This window comes from Microcaecilia unicolor, chromosome 3 (assembly GCF_901765095.1).
Source record: "Microcaecilia unicolor chromosome 3, aMicUni1.1, whole genome shotgun sequence".
Lineage (NCBI taxonomy): Eukaryota > Metazoa > Chordata > Amphibia > Gymnophiona > Siphonopidae > Microcaecilia > Microcaecilia unicolor.
This window is the reverse complement of record NC_044033.1, coordinates 203,499,815-203,521,003: the sequence shown is the minus strand read 5'-3', so window position 1 is coordinate 203,521,003 and position 21,189 is coordinate 203,499,815. Positions and strand designations below refer to the sequence as shown.

The 21,189-nt window shown below is 47.4% G+C and overlaps 1 protein-coding gene across 1 annotated transcript in view; it reads left to right on the top strand.

Moving 5' to 3' along the window:
- LOC115466130 (A-kinase anchor protein 8-like) overlaps positions 1–21,189 on the top strand; it is a 134,960-nt gene that overhangs the window by 82,187 nt on the left and 31,584 nt on the right. Inside the window, exons 6-8 of the mRNA XM_030197178.1 lie at positions 16,417–16,460; positions 17,048–17,087; positions 17,570–17,681. Of these exons, the coding sequence (XP_030053038.1) occupies positions 16,417–16,460; positions 17,048–17,087; positions 17,570–17,681 (196 nt within the window). The remainder of the gene's footprint in view (positions 1–16,416; positions 16,461–17,047; positions 17,088–17,569; positions 17,682–21,189) is intronic.

Sequence of the window (21,189 nt, the reverse complement as noted above, 5' to 3'; positions counted from 1 at the left end):
GTTCTGTTAGTGCCCCGGCCACAGGCTGTCTTAGGTTGCATGCTGTCTTATCTTACCCATCATTACCATATGACCTCATGAGCACTAATGGATGATCTCATTCCTCAGCAACCCTCCAGACCGGTCAAGACTCTTGGGTTATGCACGCCTACTAGCAGAGGGAGACAGAGAACACTAACTTTGATCTCTGTACTTATAACCTATATAAACTATATCTAGTATATCTCAGTCTCCAGCAGAGGGTAGACATGCAGCCTGTGCAGCTTGTCCAGTCTGGTAGGATTTAGATATTTTCTAAGGGAAGTTGGTTTATTTTTTCTTCCCTAGTTTGTTTAAAAAAAAAAAAAAAAAGGAAATCCCTGTGCCTGGTCCCTTGGTGTACTTTGGGGGTGGTGGGCCCGGTGGGGTCTTCCTTTGTCCCCTGTGGGATGTCACACCCGGGTGACCGGGTCCCTCCCCCTAGCTGGCTCTCCCTCTTGGGCAACCTTGTGCCTCGGCTGCTGTGGTAGGGCGGCAGCTTTGAGTGCCTTGTAGTCAGTAGCAGTGGGGCTCAAAGTTAAAAAAAAAAAAAAAAAAAAAAAAAACGAGAAAGAGGAGCTGCACTCTGGTTTCGAACCGGTGTCTGTCTGGCTGCCTGGGAGAGCTGAGGCTTGCAGTGAGTCTGTGTGTGTGGGTTTGCGGCAAATTTGGGTAGTTTGGCTTTGTTTTCCACGCTGTTGGTAATGTTGGGGAAGCTCCTCCATTGCCAGTTTTGTGCGCGTCGGGGGCTAGACGCGTTTTTGTGGGGAACCCAAGCCTCCTCCTTCCGCGCCTCCGTTGTTAGCGGCAGAGGTTCCCGCTGCAGGTTTAGATGGGGCTGAGGAATCACAAGCGGGAGTTACTACTACTACTACTTAACATTTCTAGAGCGCTACTAGGGTTACGCAGCGCTGTACAATTTAACAAAGAGAGACAGTCCCTGCTCAAAGAGCGGGAGTTACAGCGGCGGTCCCGATTTTGGTGGGAGCTGTCGCCATCTTGGATTCGTCCCGCACTGGATCGGAGCCGATGCGCTCAGCACAGTGAATCCTTGTTTCGGGTCAGTGCACGGGGGTGGAGGCTTGGGTTTTCCTCCGGATTTTATTTGGGCTATGTTCCAGGCCTGGGAGATGGGTCCTTCTCGCTCAGAGCCCCCTCGTCAAGAGATTGGGGGTGGGTTGGCTAAGAGTCCACGTTTAGAGTGGTCAAAGGACATGGAGATCTTTTCTCTCCCAGATTCTGAGGGCGATTTCAGTGCGCTGGAGGAGGAAGAGTTGTGTCTCAGGTTAGGATAAAGAAGTATCTTTGTCAGGCGAGGACCCTTTGATAGTTCGGATTAACTGAGCTTATTGATCAGGTGTCTGCTACCTTAAAATTTGAACTTGTGGAGGCTCCGCTGGGTGATGGGAAGCAGGTGGATCCATTGGTTAAGGGGATTCGGCGGCTCCCTCACTCTTTTCCCATGAATACAGACCTGAGAGACATGGTAGCGCAGGAGTGGGCTTCCCTGGAGGCACCGTGTAAAGTGGCTCGGGCCATGGCTAAGCTCTACCCTGTTCCTCCAGAGAATAGAGATTCTTTGAAACCTCCTGCGGTGGATGCCGTGGTAACGGCGGTGACTAAGGCTACAGCTCTCCCGTTGGATGGTGGGGCTGCGTTACGGGACCCTCAGGATAGGAAGTTGGAATCCTTTCTGAAGTGGAATTTTGATTTGTCAGCCTTGGCACTACAAGCTTCTGTTTGTGGAGGTCTGGTAGCTCGTGTGTGTTTTTGCTGGGCTGAGAGGCTTCTGGATGGCCCGTAGTTGGAGATGGGGGTCATCTTTTTTTGGCGGATGCGCTATACGATTTGTTACGGGCGTCTGCAAAGAACGTGACCCTGGCAGTTGCAGCATGTCAAGCTCTGTGGTTGCGGGGCTGGGTTGCTGATGCAGCTTCTAAGTCAGAGCTTTGTTCGCTCCCTTTTAAAAGTTCTATGCTTTTTGGGGAGGAGATAAGTTGGTGCGAGGACTTGGTGATGCTACGGTCCTGCGGCTTCCGGAGCTTCGTCCTAAGGTTCCAGGGGGGCTTCTGTGCGCGGTCGATTTTCAGGAAGCAAGGTAGTGTAGGCCGGGTAGGACTAGTGGAGCGACCAGGGGTTGGGTTTTTCCAGAGGACCCAGCCCTTTCGGGGTGGACGCCATGGGGGCCGAGATTCCTCCACTGGAACTTCCAGTACAGTCCGTTCTTCGCAATGATGGTGCGGGGACCCAGCCTCTGTTGCGCATCGGCGCTCGGTTACGCTTGTTTTACCAGAGGGGGGTCTGAAGTAATTCAGACCAGTGGGTGCTGGAGGTAGTACGCGACGGTTATGCGCTAGAGTTCGAATGTCCTCTTTCAGATTTCTTTCTGGTGTCTCCTTGTCACTCTCGACGAAAGGCGAGAGATACTCTGTTGCGTCTGATCGACTTAGGAGCAGTGATTCCCGTTCCTCCAAGGGAAAGGGGAACGGGTAGTTACTCGATTTATTTCGTGGTGCCCAAGAAGGAAAGGTTCATTTTGTCCTATTTTAGACCTTGAGAGAGTCAGTGGAGCTCTGAAGGTCCCCTGTTTTCGGATGGAAACTTTATGATCGGTTATTGTGGCAGTTCAGAAAGGAGAGTTTCTCACTTCGTTAGACCTGACAGAGGCTTACATGCATATTCCCATTCGTGCGGTGCATCAGCGTTTTCTTCGCTTTTCGGTGTTAAGGAAGCATTTCCAGTTTTGTGCACTTCCCTTTGGCCTGGCGACAGCTCCTCGCACTTTTTCCAAGGTCATGGTGGTTGTGGTGGCAGCAAGAAATTTTGGTTCATCCTTTCCTCGACGATTGGTTCATTCGAGCCAAATCAAAGTTGGAAAGCGAGGAGGCGACCACGCGGGTGGTATCCTTTTTACAGTTGCTGGCCTGGGTGGTGAATCTGGCCAAGATTCAGCTAGTACCTTCTCAATCCCTGGAGTACCTGGAGGTGCGTTTTGACATGGAGAAAGGCAGGGTGTTTTCTGACGGCCACTTGCATTTCCAAGTTGCAGGGTCAGATTCGGCAGCTGTGTGTGCAGAGGGCTCCCGCGACCCGTGCTTACCTTCAGGTTCTGGGTCTGGTGGCGGCAGCGATAGAGGTGGGCCAGGGCCCATATGCGTCAGTTGCAGGGAGCTCTGTTGGGTCGATGGTCTCGTCAGACCCAGCAGTTGGAGGAGAAGCGTCTTCTGTTGGAGGTCACTCGACGCAACCTGAGCTGGTGGCTTCACACTCTGAATCTAGTGAAAGGCATGCCGTTGGATCCTCCGGACTGGGTAGTACTCACCACGGATGCGTGTCTGAGGGACTAGGGAGGTCATTGTCTGGGGCACGTGGCCCAGGGTCATTGGACGTTGGAGAAAGCTCACTGGTCCATCAGCCGGCTGGAGACGTGTGCAATCCGGTTGGCTCTTCAGTCCTTTCAGTTTCTTCTTGAAGGCAGGGCGGTCAGGATTCTTTCCGACAACTTCATGGCTGTCGCTTATGTAAATCGGCAGAGGGGAACGAGGAGCCAAACGTTGGCTGTAGAGGCGGCAGAGTTACTGGGTTGGGCGGAAAGGCATTTTCAGGATCTCTCAGCGGTACACGTGGCAGGAGTAGACAACATGAGCGCAGACTTTCTGAGCAGGCACACGTTGGACCCCGGAGAGTGATCTCTTCATCAGTGATCTCTTCATAGTGTTGGAATGCCCAGGTTCCTCGCTTTTTCAGTCAGCGGCGGGATCCTGGAGCCGAGGGGATCGACGCGTTGGTTCTCCCGTGGCCGGTTCACGAGTTCTATGTGTTCCCTCTGTGATCTTTGGTAGGGCATGTAGTGCAGTGAATCAAGCGACACTCTGGTCTGGTGGTCCTGGTGGCTCCCAATTGGCCACGTCGTTCGTGGTACGGAGATCTAGTATGTTCGGCAGTTCAGGAGCCGATTCCGTTGGGGCCCGATGTGAGGTTGGTTCAGGAACCGATCGAGATGGCCGATCCCTCTCCATTCTCACGGCTTGGCGCTTGAGCGGCACAAATTGAAGAAGAAAGGTTTTTCTCCCAGGGTAATTGATACTATGTTGCATTCTCATAAGACATCTACTTTGTTGGCTTTTGTGCATGTGTGGCGGATCTTTGAGAATTGGTGCCAAAAGCGGATTTATCTTCCCTTGCGTCTTTCAATAGCGGAGGCTTTGGAGTTTTTACAGGACGGATTAGACAGGGGTCTCTCGCAGTCTTCCCTGAAAGTGCAGGTGGCAGCCTTGTCCTGTTTCAGAGGTAAGGTTCAGGGGGTTTCCTTAGCGGCCTCTCCGGACATTGTATGTATCTTGAAGGGAGTGAAGTTGATCCGTCCGCCACATCGTACGGTGATTCCTCCGTGGGATTTGAACTTGGTTTTAGAGACACTGGTAGGTCCTCCGTTTGAGCCTTTGGCTTCCAGCACCTGTAAGTATCTTACTCTGAAGTCAGTTTTCTTGGTAGCTATTTCTTCGGCACGTAGGATTTCAGAACTTCAGGCTTTGTCTTGTAGGAAGCCTTTCTTGTCTTTCTCTAGCAAGAAAGTTACATTGTGGACGGTGCCTTCCTTCGTACCTAAGGTGCTGTCCTCTTTTCATGTGAATCAGGTGATTTCGTTGCCAGTGTTGGGTAATTGTTCGGGTGATCATTCTCAACGTTGCTTGTCCAAGTTGGATGTTAAGCGCATTTTGCGTTCTTACTTGCGCAGGACACAGGATTTTCAGGCCTCAGACAGGTTTGTTTTGTTTGGAGGTCCTAAGAAGGGTCAGGCGGCTTCCAAGGCATCTCTTGCTCGGTGGTTGAAGGAGGCTATTGGTTTGGCTTATTTATTGAAGTTGTTGAAGGGGCGTGTGGTGCCATCAGTGCTTAAGACGCATTCTACCCGGGGGGGGGGGGGGGTAGCTGTTTCCTGGGCGGAGAGTAGTTTTATTCCTCCGCAGGACATTTGTAAGGCAGCGACTTGGTCTTCTATACATTCCTTTGTGTGGCATTATAGAATTGACGTCCAGGCAAGAGAGGATGCTGATTTTGGAGCTGCTGTGTTGTCCTCTGGGTTTCGGAGGTCCTGCCCTTAATCTTATACTGCTTTGGTACTTCCCAAGCGTCTTGACCAGTCTGCAGGGTTGCTGAGGAAGGTGAAATAAGGCCTTACCTGCTATTTTCTTTCCTCTAGACCCTCCAGACAGGTCAAGAGCCCGCCCATGTTATCCGATATCTTTTTTTTGAGCCCGTGTTCTGCTATGGCTGCTTCATAGTATCTTTTTCATTTTTGGTCAATGTCGGGGATGTTTCCTTGACTTTAGTCTGGTGCAGTACGGGGCGCTCTTGCGTTCGGGCTGCTTGCTCACACTTTGGTTTGTTTCTTGTGTTTCCAGGTACAGAGGTTTGGTTTTGGTTTTCAGTTCGGTGTTTTCTTCTCTGCTTTGCTAGGCGTATACTCAATATAGTTGGTTAGGCACAGGTTATAAGTACAGAGTTCAAAGTTAGTGTTCTCAGTCTCCCTCTGCTGGTAGGCGTGCATGGCCCAAGCGTCTTGACCGGTCTGGAGGGTCTAGAGGAAAGAAAATTAGCAGGTAAGGCCTAATTTCACCTTTTTCCGTTTAAGGGATAGCCCCTCATAGGTTCCCGTCAATTCAGGTAGGGAGATTTTAGGTGTGAGTCACGATGTCAAACCCTTTTTACAGATATCGGGCTGTAGGTGACAAAAGAATGTGTTTATAGTGAAATGTAAATTACCCCTCTTTAACCTTCCCCGGGCCTTGTGTTACTTACAATACCTTACCATCTAAATGATCCTAGAGGAAGATAATAATGCAAAACCAGGAGTATCACAAAGAAATTAAACATTGTCTTCAACATTTTCAATTTATGCGCTATTATGTAGTCTTTCATACAGTACATATGCATGTTCTATAGGTTCTCTTTTACTTAAAGCAGTTTAAATTAATTGTTGCACTAAGCTTCTAATGCAGGGTGTTATACAGCAGCTAAGAAGTACAAATACAGCAATAGTGATTATCAGTGTGGTGAAACCAGATAATATGAAGGTTTTCCATAGCATGGTGAACATTGTATAAGCAATTAACATTAGCAGTGCATAAAACAGCTTGTGATGTAAGGAGATAATTCAGTAAGAAAAATAGAATCTTTGGAAAAGTCCATAATGTGTGGTTTTAAAATGTAAACAGTTAGAAATTAGGTAATTCAAAGTCACTTAAAATTTTGTTGATCTGATAAGTAGACAATCTTGGCATCAGAGAAATTTATAAGTCAGTGTAGGTTCTGGTATTCTGAAGCAGCAGTCTGTATACTGTTGGGAAGGTCACACGAACAGGCTTTATGTTGCATCCAGAAAACTTCCACTTAGAGCATCTCATGATTTCCAGCAAGTTAAACAGTCCATATAATAATTGTCCAATTCATTAGTAACATGTCATTAACTTAAGGGTGTTCTCAGATTTTTTTCTTTGTACAGTTCAAGGCATATGTAGGATATAATAAAAATCTTATTATGTGAACAGAAGCATTATCAAACATGAAACAATCAGTTGCTTTAGTAATATTAAAGCTAATTGTGTTAACTGAATAAAAGGATTAACATATGAGTAAAGCCTAGTAAGCAGAAAGGACTTAGGAACAGAAGAAGAGAGCCAAAGAAAATCATCATAACTCAAAATGTAACTTAATTAAAGACTATACAAAAAAAGAGTAATATTCCATCAAGTCAAACCAACAGTTTCAATGCTGAAGTTTAACATTCCTTGTCATCAAGCAGATGCAACCATTACAGATGGGTTGTGTCCATCAACCAGCAGAGGGAGATAGAGAGCACACTTTTTTCAGTGCCTCATACCAGCTTGCTCCATTGCCTCCTTCCAGTATTCTCTATCTCCCCTAGCAGAGTGGCTGCAGCTTCTTCCAGCTCCATCTAAAATCTGCCTGGAGGTTGCTCCTGTGCTTTTGCCAGTTGTTAGCAGGGGTGTTGGAGGCTATAGCAGCTTCACTTTAAAGGCACATAGGTTCGCCCTTTCCCTGCCTTACCCATACCTCCGTGGATGTGGACACATTGCTTAGCTTTCCCTGTCCTTCCCCACCAACAGTTGATGCAGGCACATAGGTTCGCCCTTTCCCTGCCTTTCCCACTCACCTGAGCCTCCGGAATTCTATTTACCTCTGCTTTCCTCACAGCGTTTAAAAAAAAAAAAGGGGGAACAGAGGTTTTTCCTTGCCTTTTTCTGTGGGACCGGAGCTGTGATACTCGGTCCAGTGAGGTAAGAGTGTTTTCTGACTTCCTCTGGGGTGGGCCCGCGATCGGGGCGATTTTGGAGCAAACCGCCATTTTGAATTTTACCGCCGTTTTCGGCGATGGCTGCGGAGACAGTAAAGCGCTGTTCCAATTGTGGCAAGCGCAGATCAGCAGTGGGGCTCTGTAAATCGTGCTGTACAGACGTTAGAGCCGGCCCAAGCATGGCGAGCGATGATTCTTTGCGCTCTGAGCTGGCAGCGGGCGCCATTTTGAATTTACCACATGGTGCGACCTCCGCTGAGACGGAGAGTCCTGAGCCCGGGGGGAGGCCTCGGAGTGAGGCTAATATGGGAGCTACTAGCCCCGGCAGAGATCCGGGTGCCCAGAGTGAGTTTTTCTCCCCTGATTTTGTCTTATTAATGCATAAAGCATACATGCTTAAAAGAGCTCTCCCACAAAGCCCGGCACGGGCCTCTTCTAATGCCCCCCCGGTGGATTCTAGCCTGGGTATGCCCTCTGAGGCGTTATTCCCTGATAATTGGCAGAATATGAAGCGCAGAAGGGCTCATTCCCCTTCAGAGAGTGCTGCACCCCCCCCCCCCCCCCCCCCCGTGGTGGGGCTGCGAGGATTCGGAGGACTCTGCCAGGCCTTCATGGTCTGAGGAGCCAGAGTCTGGTGCAGAAGTGACTCAGGATCTGGATCGATCCCTCCGCGGTGAGGATTTTCCACCATGATGAGCTGCCAGCGCTTATTTCTGATGCCTTCAGGCTCTCTCTATTGAGGACCCTGCCAGTGGCACAGCCTCCTCTGTGAATCCTAGGATGGCTAGTACCAAAAAGCCTGCTTGAGCCTTTCCGTTGCATGACTCCCTCCAAGAGCTTATTTCAGCTCAATGGGCTGACCCAGAGGGACCGTTGAAAGTTTCCAGGGCTATGGGGCAATTATACCCTCTGAGTGAGGAGCATATGGCTCGCTTTGCTATGCCTAAAGTGGATGCCCTAGTCACAGCTGTGACAAAGAGAACTACCCTCCCTGTTGAAGGAGGTGTTGCCCTGAAGGATATTCAAGACCGTAGACTGGAATCAGCACTTAAACGGTCATTTGAAATTGCAGGTCTCACTATTCGGGCGTCTGCTTGCAGTTGTTATGCTGCTAGAGCCTGCCTGGCTTGGTTGCAACAGGCAGTGGAACAGCCCGGTGATGGAGCGGAGCCCTTTTCAGATGTGGCTCCGCGGATGGAGTCGGCCTTGTCCTTTCTTGCTGACGCCCTTTATGATATTGTCAGAGCTTCGGCTAAACACATGGCAGTAGCAGTGGCCGCTCGCCGTCTTCTTTGGCTACGGCATTGGGCGGCGGACATGGCCTCTAAGCAAAGGTTGGTGAAGTTGCCCTTTCAAGGCCTTCTCCTGTTTGGTGAGGAGTTGGAGAAAATTGTGAGGGGCCTGGGTGAGGCTAAACCCCAGCGCTTGCCCGAAGATAGGCCTCGGCCTTCCTCTAAGGGTGCGGCGGTCCACTCCTCTTACAGACCTCGCTTCAGTGAAGCTCGAAGGTACCGCCCAGGGCGTTCTGCTGGGTTCACTTCTCGTGCCCGTTTTCAGCAGAGGAACTCCTTTCGCTCGGCCAAACGTTCCACAGCCACTGGCTCAAGGCCTGGAGTTCAGGGGCGACCCTCTCAATGATGGTGCGCCGGCCCTCTCCTCGAGTCCTGTCATCAGAGGATGTCTTTCCCTCTTTGCCGAGGAGTGGGCCAACATTTCCTCAGATCAGTGGGTCTTGGACCTGATCAGAGACGGTTACAGAATAGAATTCGACGCCCCTGTAAGAGACGTGTTTGTGGAGTCCCGATGCGGTTCTGCCGCCAAACGGGCCGCGGTAGAGGAGACTTTACAAGGTCTGATTCAGATAGGGGCCGTGTCCCCGGTACCTCCCGCTGAACACGGCTGCGGCCGCTACTCCATCTACTTTGTGGTGCCGCGAAAAGGAGGGTCTTTTCACCCTATTCTGGACTTAAAAGAATTAAACAAGTCCCTGAGAGTGCGGCATTTTCACATGGAAACCCTAGCTCCGTCATTGCGGCGGTACAGCCAGGAGAGTTTCTCACGTCTCTGGACCTGAAAGAAGCTTACTTGCACATTCCAATTTGGCCCCCGCACCAGACGTTTCTGAGGTTTGCGGTGATGGGAAAGCATTTCCAGTACCGGGCCTTGCCTTTTGGCCTCGCCACAGCTCCCCGCACCTTTTCGAAGGTTATGGTGGTAGTAGCTGCCTTTCCTCAGGCAAGAGGGTATTCGGTTTCACCCGTACCTGGACGACTGGCTCATTCGAGCAAACTCTGCTGCAGAGAGTCAGCATGTGGTCTCAGTACTTCAATCTCTGGGCTGGGTCGTCAATTTGGCCAAAAGTCACCTGACCCCCTCGCAGTCTCTAGAATATTTGGGGACCAGGTTCGACAGAGCCTCGGGGTATGTGTACCTACCTGAGCAAAGGCGGTGCAAGTTTCAGAATCAGGTCCGTCTGCTCCTGAAGATGCCCCACCCGCGAGCTTGGGACATTGTCCAGCTGCTTGGATCGATGACGGCCACCATGGAACTGGTGCCCTGGGCGAGAGCGCACCTGAGACCTCTACAGTATGCTCTACTTCAAAGATGGTCTCCAGTATCTCAGGATTACCAATGCAGACTCTCTTGTCTCCCTGCGGCCCGACTCAGCATGGAGTGGTGGCTCTCAGACACCATGCTGCGGCGAGGAATGCCGCTGGCGCTCCCCGATTGGTGCCTAGTGGTGACAGATGCCAGCCTGAAAGGCTGGGGCCCACATTGCAAGGGGAAGCATGCCCAGGGTCTATGGACACCCGAGGGGTCGGAGTGGTCCATCAACCGCCTAGAGTTGAAAGCGGTGTTTCAGGCGCTTCTGGCCTTTCAAGTGACCCTGGAAGGATTGGCTGTAGAGTGATGTCGGACAACACGACAGCAGTGGCCTACATAAATCAACAAGGCGGCACTCAGTGCAGAGCTCTAGCTGCGCAAGCCGAACAAATTTGCCACTGGGCCGAGCTGCATCTACAGTTTCTGTCGGCAGCTCACATTGCAGATCAGATCAACGTGCAAGCCGATTATCTAAGCAGGCATCAGATCGATCCAGCGGAGTAGGAACTTGCAGACGAAGTATTCCTGCAGATATGTGCCAAGTGGGACAAGCCCGTGATGGATCTAATGGCGACAAGCTCCCATGCCAAAGTCCCGTGCTTCTTCAGCAAGACGGAGAGATCCTTGCGCGGCGGGGTTGGATGCCTTGGCTCAACCCTGGCCTCCGGGCCTACTGTATGTGTTTCCTCCGTGGCCCTTGATAGGGCGAGTGCTCCTGCGGATTCGGCTGCATCCAGGAGAAGTGGTTCTCGTCGCCCCGGATTGGCCCAGGAGGCCTTGGTATGCGGACCTCCGACAGATGTTCGTAGAGGATCCCCTTCAGTTCCCTCTGGTTCCCAACCTGTTGTCACAGGGTCCGGTGACCATGGTGGACGCCGGCCGATTTGGTCTTATGGCCTGGCGATTGAGAGGGCACAATTGAGAGGCAGAGGCTATTCCAATAAAGTAATTACCACTCTTCTGCAAGCCCGCAAGCATTCCACTTCTGTGGCTTATGCCAGGATTTGGCGCCAGTTTGAAGTCTGGTGTGCTTCCAGAGAGATCACACCCCTGCGGGCTCCTGTCTCGCCAATTCTAGACTTTTTGCAGGATGGTGTACAAAAAGGCTTGGCCTATAATTCCCTGCGGGTGCAAGTGGCAGCATTGGCCTCCCTGCGTGGCAAGGTTGAAGGCGTGTCTTTAGCTGCCCATCCGGATGTGGCACGGTTTCTTAGAGGGGTGCTTCGGCTCCGTCCTCCCGTGCGTGCACCTTGTCCAGCTTGGAACCTGGGGCTAGTGCTGAAGGCCCTTCAGGGTGCTCCCTTTGAACTGCTTCAGCGTGCTTCAGAGAAAGATTTGACACTGAAGGCCGTCTTGTTAGTGGCCATTACTTCGGCGAGACAGGTGTCAGAGCTCCAGGCGCTGTCCTGTAGAGACCCTTTTCTGCAGTTTTCAGAGTCCGGGGTCACGGTTCGGACCGTGCCTTCCTTCTTGCCTAAGGTGGTTTCAGCGTTTAACCTAAACCAACCTATTTTCTTGCCCTCCTTTGTCGAGGAGGAGTTTCCAGAATCTTTTGGGCAATTGCACCTGTTGGACGTGCACAGGACTCTGCTGCAGTATCTGCGAGTTACTAACTCTTTCAGGACCTCTGATCATCTGTTTGTTTTGCTATCAGGTCCTCGCACAGGGTCTCCAGCGTCTAAAGCCACTATTGCCCGCTGGCTTAAAGAATCTATCTTTTCAGCTTATTTGCTTGCCGGCCGGCCTCCGCCTGATGCCTTTAAGGCGCATTCCGCTAGAGGAATTTCCTCTTCTTGGGCTGAAACTGGAGCACTCTCTCTTCAAGAGATTTGTAGTGCAGCAACATGGGCTTCTAGCTCTCTTTTGACCGACATTACAGGCTGGATGTGGCTGCCAGGAGGGATGCACATTTTGGAGCGCAAGTGCTGGCACTTGGTGTGGCTTGTTCCCACCCTATCTAAGGATTGCTTTGATACATCCCATCTGTAATGGCTGCATCTGCTTGATGACAAGGAAGGGAAAATTAGGTTCTTACCGTGATAATTTTCTTTCCTTTAGTCATAGCAGATGCAGCCATGAACCCTCCCTGTCTGATGCTATCTGCTGTAAATCTATTTCAGGTTCTGTTCGTGTTTCCTGGAGATTCCGTCCTTGGGAGAAAGTCGGAAAACAGTCTTCAGGATTCTTGTTCAATTAAAGGAGGATGACTTAATTCCCTCCAGTTTCATGTTTTGGAGGATGAGCTTATTCCCTCCAGTTATGTCTCAGTGGAGGATGAGTTTATGCCCTCCGGGAGGATGTTTCATTCCCTCCATTCTGAGTTAATGCCCTTTGTTGTAGGGCCATCGTTCGCTGTGAGGAAAGCTCATGTTATTCCCATTGCGGTTTGCCATACTGCTTTGGAAGCTTCAAATACTGAAGAGAGGCAGTGGAGCAAGCTGGTATGAGGCACTGAAAAAGTGTGCTCTCTATCTCCCTCTGCTGGTTGATGGACACAACCCATCTGTAATGGCTGCATCTGCTATGACTAAAGGAAAGAAAATTATCACAGTAAGAACCTAATTTTCCCATTCACCCAATAAATGGAGTATGTCTTTAAAGCACACAAATGAGTCCAACTAAAAGTCTCTTTCCAGCAATGCAGCTGTAGGTGTCACTGTTTGGGTACTAAACAGTCCCGTGTAGATTGGGTCTTGCCACGTTTTATGGGTGAAATTCTTCTTTTATACGAGCTGGTCAGGCCAATATTTGTAAACAGGATAACATGATGCTTCTAAAAGGTGTCAACTTAGAGTAAATAGGGGTGCTTTGAATGAAAACAATTAAACAGAGCAATGTACTTAATGTCTGCCCAGTTCCTTAACAAAATACCATTAGCTCAATGCTGTTTTCAGGTTTTATACTTTATGCAATTCTGGTTATAGTCCTATATAATAATTCTCACCTTCAACGTTCTGTGCTTGGGACCTTGGCTCCCTGGCTCGAGGTGGTCTGCTAGGCAGGCACGCAATGACGTCAGTGACAGCTGATTCCAAAGCAAGGGGAGGAGTTGTTTCCCTACTCCTCCCCCTGCCTGGGAATCAGCTGTCAGTGCCCCGCTCCCTGCCACTTCGGAGCAAGTGGCAGGGAGCGCGGCAACACAGACCCCCCCCCCCCCCCCCCCCTCGCCGCATCACAAAACCACACCCCATCCCACCCGACGAACAAGCCTAACCCAAAAAGTTTTGCTTACCACCCGATCATATGGAGCAGAAAGCGCTTCCTTTCCCCACAACCTCCCTCCCCCACCCTCCTTTTCAGCAATGCTTCACAAATCTTTCCTGAAGACCCCACAGCCAAGCAAGATTTCAGTTAACCACCACAATTAAACCCATCTCAGAGAAGGTTTTGGAACACCGTCACCGCCCCATCCTTACAGACTTCGGGAGACCACTAGTGACTGTGCGGAGGCGCGTGTGCTCTCTCCTCACTAATGGAAGCCCTTTTTCCCCTCCCTCTCAATATTGTGCCTGCTTCCCCGCGCGCTTCTCCCCTCCGGGCCCGCATCTCGAACCATGATTGCTTGTCATTCAGAATTTCAACGCGCCGGTTCGTGAACGCAATTAACGGTTCCATCGATCGGTAAGAGGCAGCATTCGTCGCTACGAGATCGGTAGGCTAGAATGACGCAGAACACAGACAGACTGATCATAGCTGGTCGGGAAATTAGCTAGGGGGAGAGAGAAAACCCGGAGCCACAGGTCTGCGGAACATATTAAAAAAAAAAACCAGAAAATACTGATTCAAAAAGGGAGGTACAAACACAATAAAATTCCAGAAAGAAACAGGAAGAGGAGGTGAAAAAAAAAAAAAAAGAAATCCATCAGACACATACAAGGAGGGAGAAATCCGACAAAGAGAGAGAGAGAGGGAAGGAAAGGAGTGAGAGAGCAATCCAGGAAATACAAAATCGATTCAGGGAGGGAGAAATCCAGGAAACACATCAAAGGGGAGAGCAAAATCCAGGAAGGGAATTGGCCAAAGATAAATCCGGGGGAAGCTGGAGATCCAGATAACAGAAAGGGCACAAAAAGCTCTGCAAGAGGGAGAGAGCGGAGGAAGTGGGGAGTATTGTGAAAGGAGAGCAGGAACTTGGAAGAGACACTCACTCTTGACAACAGATACTGCACATAACCGTTTATGCTATCATAGCAGTAAAGATCCAGTTGGAGGGAGGGTGCCATTAACCCGTTCTTGGGTGTTAATTGCCCATTACCCAGTAGTGTGAGGGTTCAAATGGGTGAGAAGTGCCACTAACAAAGTAACCTATTATCAGACAGGCCCAGTGACTGTGTGGTGTAGGTGACCCTCACACACACACTTGCATCTGGGAGGGAGGGAAGGGGGCACCCTGGGGGAGGGGGCCCAAAAAAACCCCCTTATAATAAAAAAAAAAAACCACACACTGATCCACAACATGGACAGATGGACACTCACTCCCCCACCACACCCTCACAGTTGAACACCCCTGCCATCCCAACCCCCTCCCCCCCCCAAAAAAACAAACAAACATTTACAACAACAACCACACTACAACACCACACTAATACAAGCCAACAACAACACAACCAACCCCCCACCACTTAAGAAATCATATTGCACATAATACACAAATGTCAATTCTTCATTACCAACACAAAAAAAATAATCCAAAAAATCCCTTTATAAACATTCATTGCCCAAAACAAATACCTTGCTAGCGCCTGTTTCATTGCTCTCAGAAACGGGCCTTTTTTACTAGTTAATTTAGAATAAAATCAATTTGCTATTCTGGTCTTAACTGAAAGAATATATCTTAATTCATATACATATCCCTGTTCAAGGACTTCCATATATATTCACGTTTCTCATTCTTTCTAGCTAATTTGCAATATTTTTTTCTATGCATGCTTTTATACCATCATGGCCTCCTTCCATGTGACTATTCACAGTATGTGTTAAACAGTTCACATAACTTACATGAAAGCGGATGAGGCTAGGCTGAGGTTCCACACCACATTTGACACTGGGTAGCATAATGAGCTGATACGGCCTTATAAATCTGATCAGGCTCAACTAGCTAAGTTCTCAAGGCCTACTTGATAATGTCTGGGCCTTTGACATCCTTACCTGCTGATCAACCTGGCCTAGAGACCACCAGTCTTATTGTCATGATGATATGCCAAATTGCTATATTGAGTTCTGCTCAGTCTATTCTCTCTGCTCTTTTTCTGCACCAGCTTCTGATAAATTTCTAAGAGTATGTTTTTATGCCTTATTTTTAGACTTTCTGGAGCTGATCACTTTGCCAAGCATGCTGTACTTTTAAAAACTGCCTTAAAGCCCTCCCTAGAATTGGAATCCTCTACAGCCCCTATATTCTCTTACTAACTTTTTAATGGTTCAAACCCTGCAATCCAACCAATGATGCATCGAACTGTCATGTACACTCACTAAGCCTGAGACACTGTGGTTGCGGTGTGATCTGACAAGTAACAAGACACAATCTCGCTTTCAACCACACATGTCAGGGTTGACAGAGAAAAGTCCAGCTGACACTACATATCACGTCTTGGCAAGTAGTATGCATAATCTATACATCCACAAGCCAATACAGCTCAAGCATGTGATTCAAACCAACCTGGTGCATACTTCCACATGACAATCTGTTAAGTTTAACATTTCTAGCAGCCAGTCTGCATCATCCTGATTAGTGGGTTATTATCCCTGCCTTCCAGCAGATGGAAGTAGAGAAGCTGACTTTTCCCAGTGATATCACCTGTGCAAGGGGCTGGTACTCTGTGGAAAATACTAGTATTTTCTGTACCTCCAACAAGATGGTAGGTTGTTAGTCTGGTGCTCCTTGTCCTTGGCCAAGGTCCCAGCAGTGCGCATAAAGCTGCACCACTTGCTCCCAGATTCCTGATCCACAGACCAGACTTTACTGAGCACAGAGCATGGATTCACAGCCCCGGGTCCGTCGTCAGGATAGCCATCAGTGTGGCTGCATTTTCCTGCTGTCTATGGAGTACCCCAATTAACAGGTAAGCGACTCATAGTGTGAGGAGATACACAATGAAGTTCTATCTAGTCTTAGGATTGTGACTTGTGCCCCTAGAGTCTTTGTTGCTTCATGCTTAATGGGGGAGGGCGGGGGGTATGATGTTAGTCCCAAGGGTTGGATAGTGTGGAATGACTGAATAGAAAGCATGTGGACAGGGTAACGGTCAAATAAAAGCTAGTGGGTAATATGTAAGTCTGCCTCAGGCTGGTTTTGGCTGCTAAAAATGCCTTCATTTTAAGAAAGCAAACCTTGTGTACAGGCTCTGATCTCTCTTTTGCTCTTTTCTTTTAACATGTCGTTTTCCTGATTATACTTTCAAAGCTGGCTACTGGAAAGTGCAGAAATATTTTTACTCAGGTTAGGTGCCTGACCTTGTGCTATATCTGTTTTTCAGAAAAGAAAGAGGGAGGAGATGCAGTTGAAAAGGGCTCTAAAACTGTAAGTAACTGCTAGCTGAATTATTTTGAACTTTCTTTATGTTTAAATGTTTTTTAATGGCATTGCAGTAACACAAACATTGTCATACAGGTTCTGCATATAACGTCCATCCAACCTCAATCTCAATATACAACAATTGCTAACTAACATACAGCATTTGTGAATTTAATGCCAACATTTATTACCCCATCAAATGTACCTATCATCCCCCGCCCTCTCCCATTCCCTTCCTTAACCCCCCTTTACCCCAGACCTGCAAATTTTGAACTTTCTTTTTCTACTTTTAATATTCGTTTAGCAGAATTGGTTTGCATTCTTGTGTCTGTAGACTACCTTTAATACTGGGTGAACATGGATGAAAGCCATTTACTCACTGCTTCTTGTTTGACTGTTACCGTTACCCCCTGCTCATGTTGGGGAGCCAAGATTTGTGTAGGCTGAATGCTGGAATAGGCTCTCACTCAGACTGAACCGCAAATAGATCAGAGCATGTTCTTCCTGCACCTCCTCAAAGCAGGCATACTGTGCTTTTGATTGGTAATATGGTGTGTCTACATGTCTAACCTATTAATATCTCCTTCTGTTAGGAAGGGGCAGATGAAGAAGGGAAAGAGAAGGGAGAATCTGGTAAGTGTGAGCTGGCTTGAAATCTGCAAGTCCATCACTCCATAAACTAATTCAATTTGAATTAGCAAAACACATTCACTGTAACTTATGGTACACATGCTATAAGCTACTACTACGCTTTAATTTTTACACTGTGAGCATATAAGCCGCTGGAATGGTTTGACAGAGACATCTCACTGCTTCAGTGTAACCCCATCTGATCCTTTCAGACATGACCAAAGAAATGCAGACCCAAGTTGTATCTTACTGGCAAAATTTAATTATGAATGAAAGTGTGCCATACAATAATTTGGAGCTGTGAGGGTGAAAAGCTTTCATCCAGCTCCAAGTTCATATTAACTCTTTATGGACATATGAAAGCTTAGAGCACTGCTATACAAGTCTACTTCATGAAATAACACAGCAGTTAGGTTTTCTGGCTTTGTTAAGGGTATGTTGCAAATATGAACTTATGCATTGTTTTGGCATTGACTTGTTCCTAGGTTCTACTTTAACTATGGAAGAAGAGATCACTCAAGTAAAAAAGAAGCTGCAGGCGGGTAAGAAGACTCAAGATGGGCAGAAGAAGAGGCAGCGGGACCGCCTGATGGAAAAGTATGGATCAGTCACCTTTCCCTTCATCATTAATTAATTATTCTGCTTTGGCACTTTCTGCTGGGATGAAACCTTTAACATTTAGTTTCAGTTCCCATCACTGAGGTTCCCTAAGGGACCTCTCTGCACTTCTTAAATGAGGGAAGAGCATGAGTTCTCATAATTTTAAGGCATTGCAGGACAGACAACATAGGTTGTATTAGCTAGAGCTGTCTCTCAAAATCATCCATGCTTGGTAAACTTTTATACAAAAAAAATGTGTGTAGTCAACAGCAAGATATGTACAACAGTCCAAGGACACGGTCCATTAAGCCCGGTATCCTTTTTCCAACAGTGGCCAATCCAGGTCGCAAATACCTGGCATGATTTTTAGCTGGATCTTCAACAGAAAAGAAGTTTTGACTGAATGTTCATTCTGATTGTGGGCAAGTTCGTGTATGGTGCTCTCAATCTCCCTCATAGGGAGAAAATGGACTATTAAGACAAGCATATGCTGATTAGAACAGGACGAAAATAGAGAATCGCCTGCTATTGACTCTGAAACTCTAGCAAAATTCTTTAGCTCTAAAATCGAGAAATTAAGAGCTCTCTTCCCAAGGGTACCAGGGCTAAGTCATACTGACAATTCCCCAAGTTCACAATTATTTGTACCTTGGAAGGATTTTGAAATTCCGTCTGCCAAATCATTATATACTTTGGTTGCAGGTCTATCGCCCACCTATAGTTCGTTGGATCCTATACCTTCTGCATGGTTGAAAAAACATACGTTAGAAGTCCAACAGTTTATGTACTCAATTGTTATGTTGAGCCTTTCTGATGGGATAGTCCCTACTATTTTGAAAGAAGCGCTAGTAAAACCTAGTCTAAAGAAATCTTCATTGGATCCCTTATTACCTACTAACTATAGACCAGTCTCTAATCTTCCTTTTCTATCTAAAGTTATAGAGACAATAGTGTTTAGACAGTTGCAAACTTATGTAGATTCTAAAAATTTGTTACATCCCAGACAATCGGGTTTTAGGAAGGGTCACAGTACAGAGACTATTCTGACTTCACTGTTAAGTGAAATCCATGCTAAATTAGAGCTCAGTTATATTGCCCTGATTGTTTCATTAGATTTGTCTGCGGCCTTTGACCTAATTAATCATAACTTACTTCTTGATAGATTGAGTGAGATTGGTATTTCAGGGACAACTATGAAATGGTTTATATCCTTTCTCACGGATCGTTCATTTAAAGTAGTTCAGCAGCAATCTTGTTCTACATCATACAACCTATCATGTGGAGTTCCTCAGGGCTCGGTTTTATCTCCACTACTGTTTAACCTATACATCAGTCCCCTGGCGCTCCTCATTCAAACAATGGGTATCCGTTTTTATTCATATGCAGATGATTTTCTGCTTATTCATTGTTAGACCATTGAACATAGATCTTACACCCATTCAAATATGCCTGGATAAAGTGGCAGACTGGTTGACAACATATCAGTTGGTACTGAACCCGGATAAGACTATAACATCTTGGATAGTAGGGCAAGGCATATATCCCTCTGCGGTACCTATGCTATTTGGTCAGAATATTCCAACAGTTAAGTCCTTTAGATATCTCGGGGTCATTATTGATTCCGCATTGACTATTGAGCTACTTATCTGGCTCCCTAAAAATTGTTTCCTTATACTGCAGGAAACTGTGACTATTAGGCTCTGTAAAGCAACCTTTTTTGTGCGGGGTTTGTTTTTTTGGAGCATCTTTTTCCTTTTAGCTTCTTCTCTGGCTCCCTAAAAGTCCTTCATTGTTTCCTTATGCTGCAGGAAATAGTGAGTATTAGGCTTTGTAAGGGGAGATTTATCCTGCTGTTCTGGCGTGTGTCCAAGAACCTAGGTACTGGTTCTTCCTTTGCTGTTGAGAAAAAATTCAATATTCTGCTTCTCTTGCATCGGGTCTTCAGACTGTGGGAGTAGGGTGTGTGGCTTTTTTTAGCTGCCCTTAAAGCCATGAGGCATTCTAGTCCTCTTCCACAGTACATTTCTAATGGACCTCCCTCAGTTTCTGCTGGTTTGGGGGAGAGATAGACCACTGCCAGTATTACGTACTGCTGTTTGGCTTCATATTGGCATATCGAGTGTTCACTATATGTCACAGTGTATCTACTTAGACTGGGTGTGCATGTATTTCCCTATTTGGATAATTGATCAAGTAGGCAACTCAGGAATGATTGTCTGAATCATTCAGTGATTAGAGTTACTAGGGTTCATTATAAATTATCCCAAGTCATCTAAAACCAAGACAAATTGGAGTTCATAGGAGCCTTGCTAGCCACAATTAAAGCAACTGTCTTCTACTGAAAAGGATAGACAACTTGCTGACTCCCGTGAATTTCCTCCACAGTGGAAATCAAATTATCAACTGGTCAGATATTGAGTATGCTTGGCCACATAGCATCAACAATCCATGCCATTCCCATGGCACACTTCATGTGAGTCAAGCTCAATGGACCTTATCCACTTAGTGGACTTGGTCTACGGGAAATCTCCTCAGATCAATGGGTGCTTGAAGTTATTCATGAAGGTTTACCCTTTTGAGTTTGCTCATCCTTTGCGCAACATATTTTTGGAGTCATCCTGTTGGCCCTAGCTGAAGGTGACAGCTGTCAGACATTGTAGTTTCCTGTTCCTCTGGGGCGAGGAAGAAACAGGTGGGTAATCCTGTGTATTTAGTGGTGCCCAAGAAACGGGGCATGTTCTGGCCTATCTTGGATATTAAACAAGTGAACAGGTCGTTCAGAATGCCAAGATTTTGCATGGAAATACTAAAATTTGTGGGGATGGCATTTTGGCAGGGGGCGTTCCTGATGTCTATGGACCTAATAAGCGTACCATCAAATCCCTGTTTGGGATGGGTGATCAGCCCACCTAAGAGCAAGTTGCAGCCATCTGAGTATTTGGGAGTGCGTTTTGAAAATGAAGGGTTCAGGGTTTCTGACAGAGGAGGAAGAAGAGGAGTTTGCAGATTGGGGGCTTACTCAGCATGACATAGCCACAAGCTTCATTTTCAGGTACCCCAGCCTACCTGCATTCTTTACTCCTGCCATATCAGCCTGATAGAATTTTATGTTATGCAGAAGCCTACATATTAGTCATACACAACACCAAAGAGGCTCTTAAGTCCACAGCAAGCAACAAACCAGAGTAGACCAGGTGGTCCTCACTGCTGACGAGGCTTAGCAGGACGCTAAATGTGCAGAGCAGCACTCCGAATGGATCCATGATTTGCCCTGAAGCAGTGGGGTTGCCCACAATACAAGACCCTTAGCAGAGGGCATATGACTGAATTTGTTTAGATAAGTTCTAAAAGTCTTTTGAGCGTATTTTTTATATTTTGTACACATTTGGATTTGATAAAATGTACAGGGTAATATAATTTGGGAAGCAAATGAGTGTTCCACTATGTTTCTGAGGCTTTTTCCTCTATCAAGTGGAGGAGTGGCCTAGTGGTTAGGGTGGTGGAC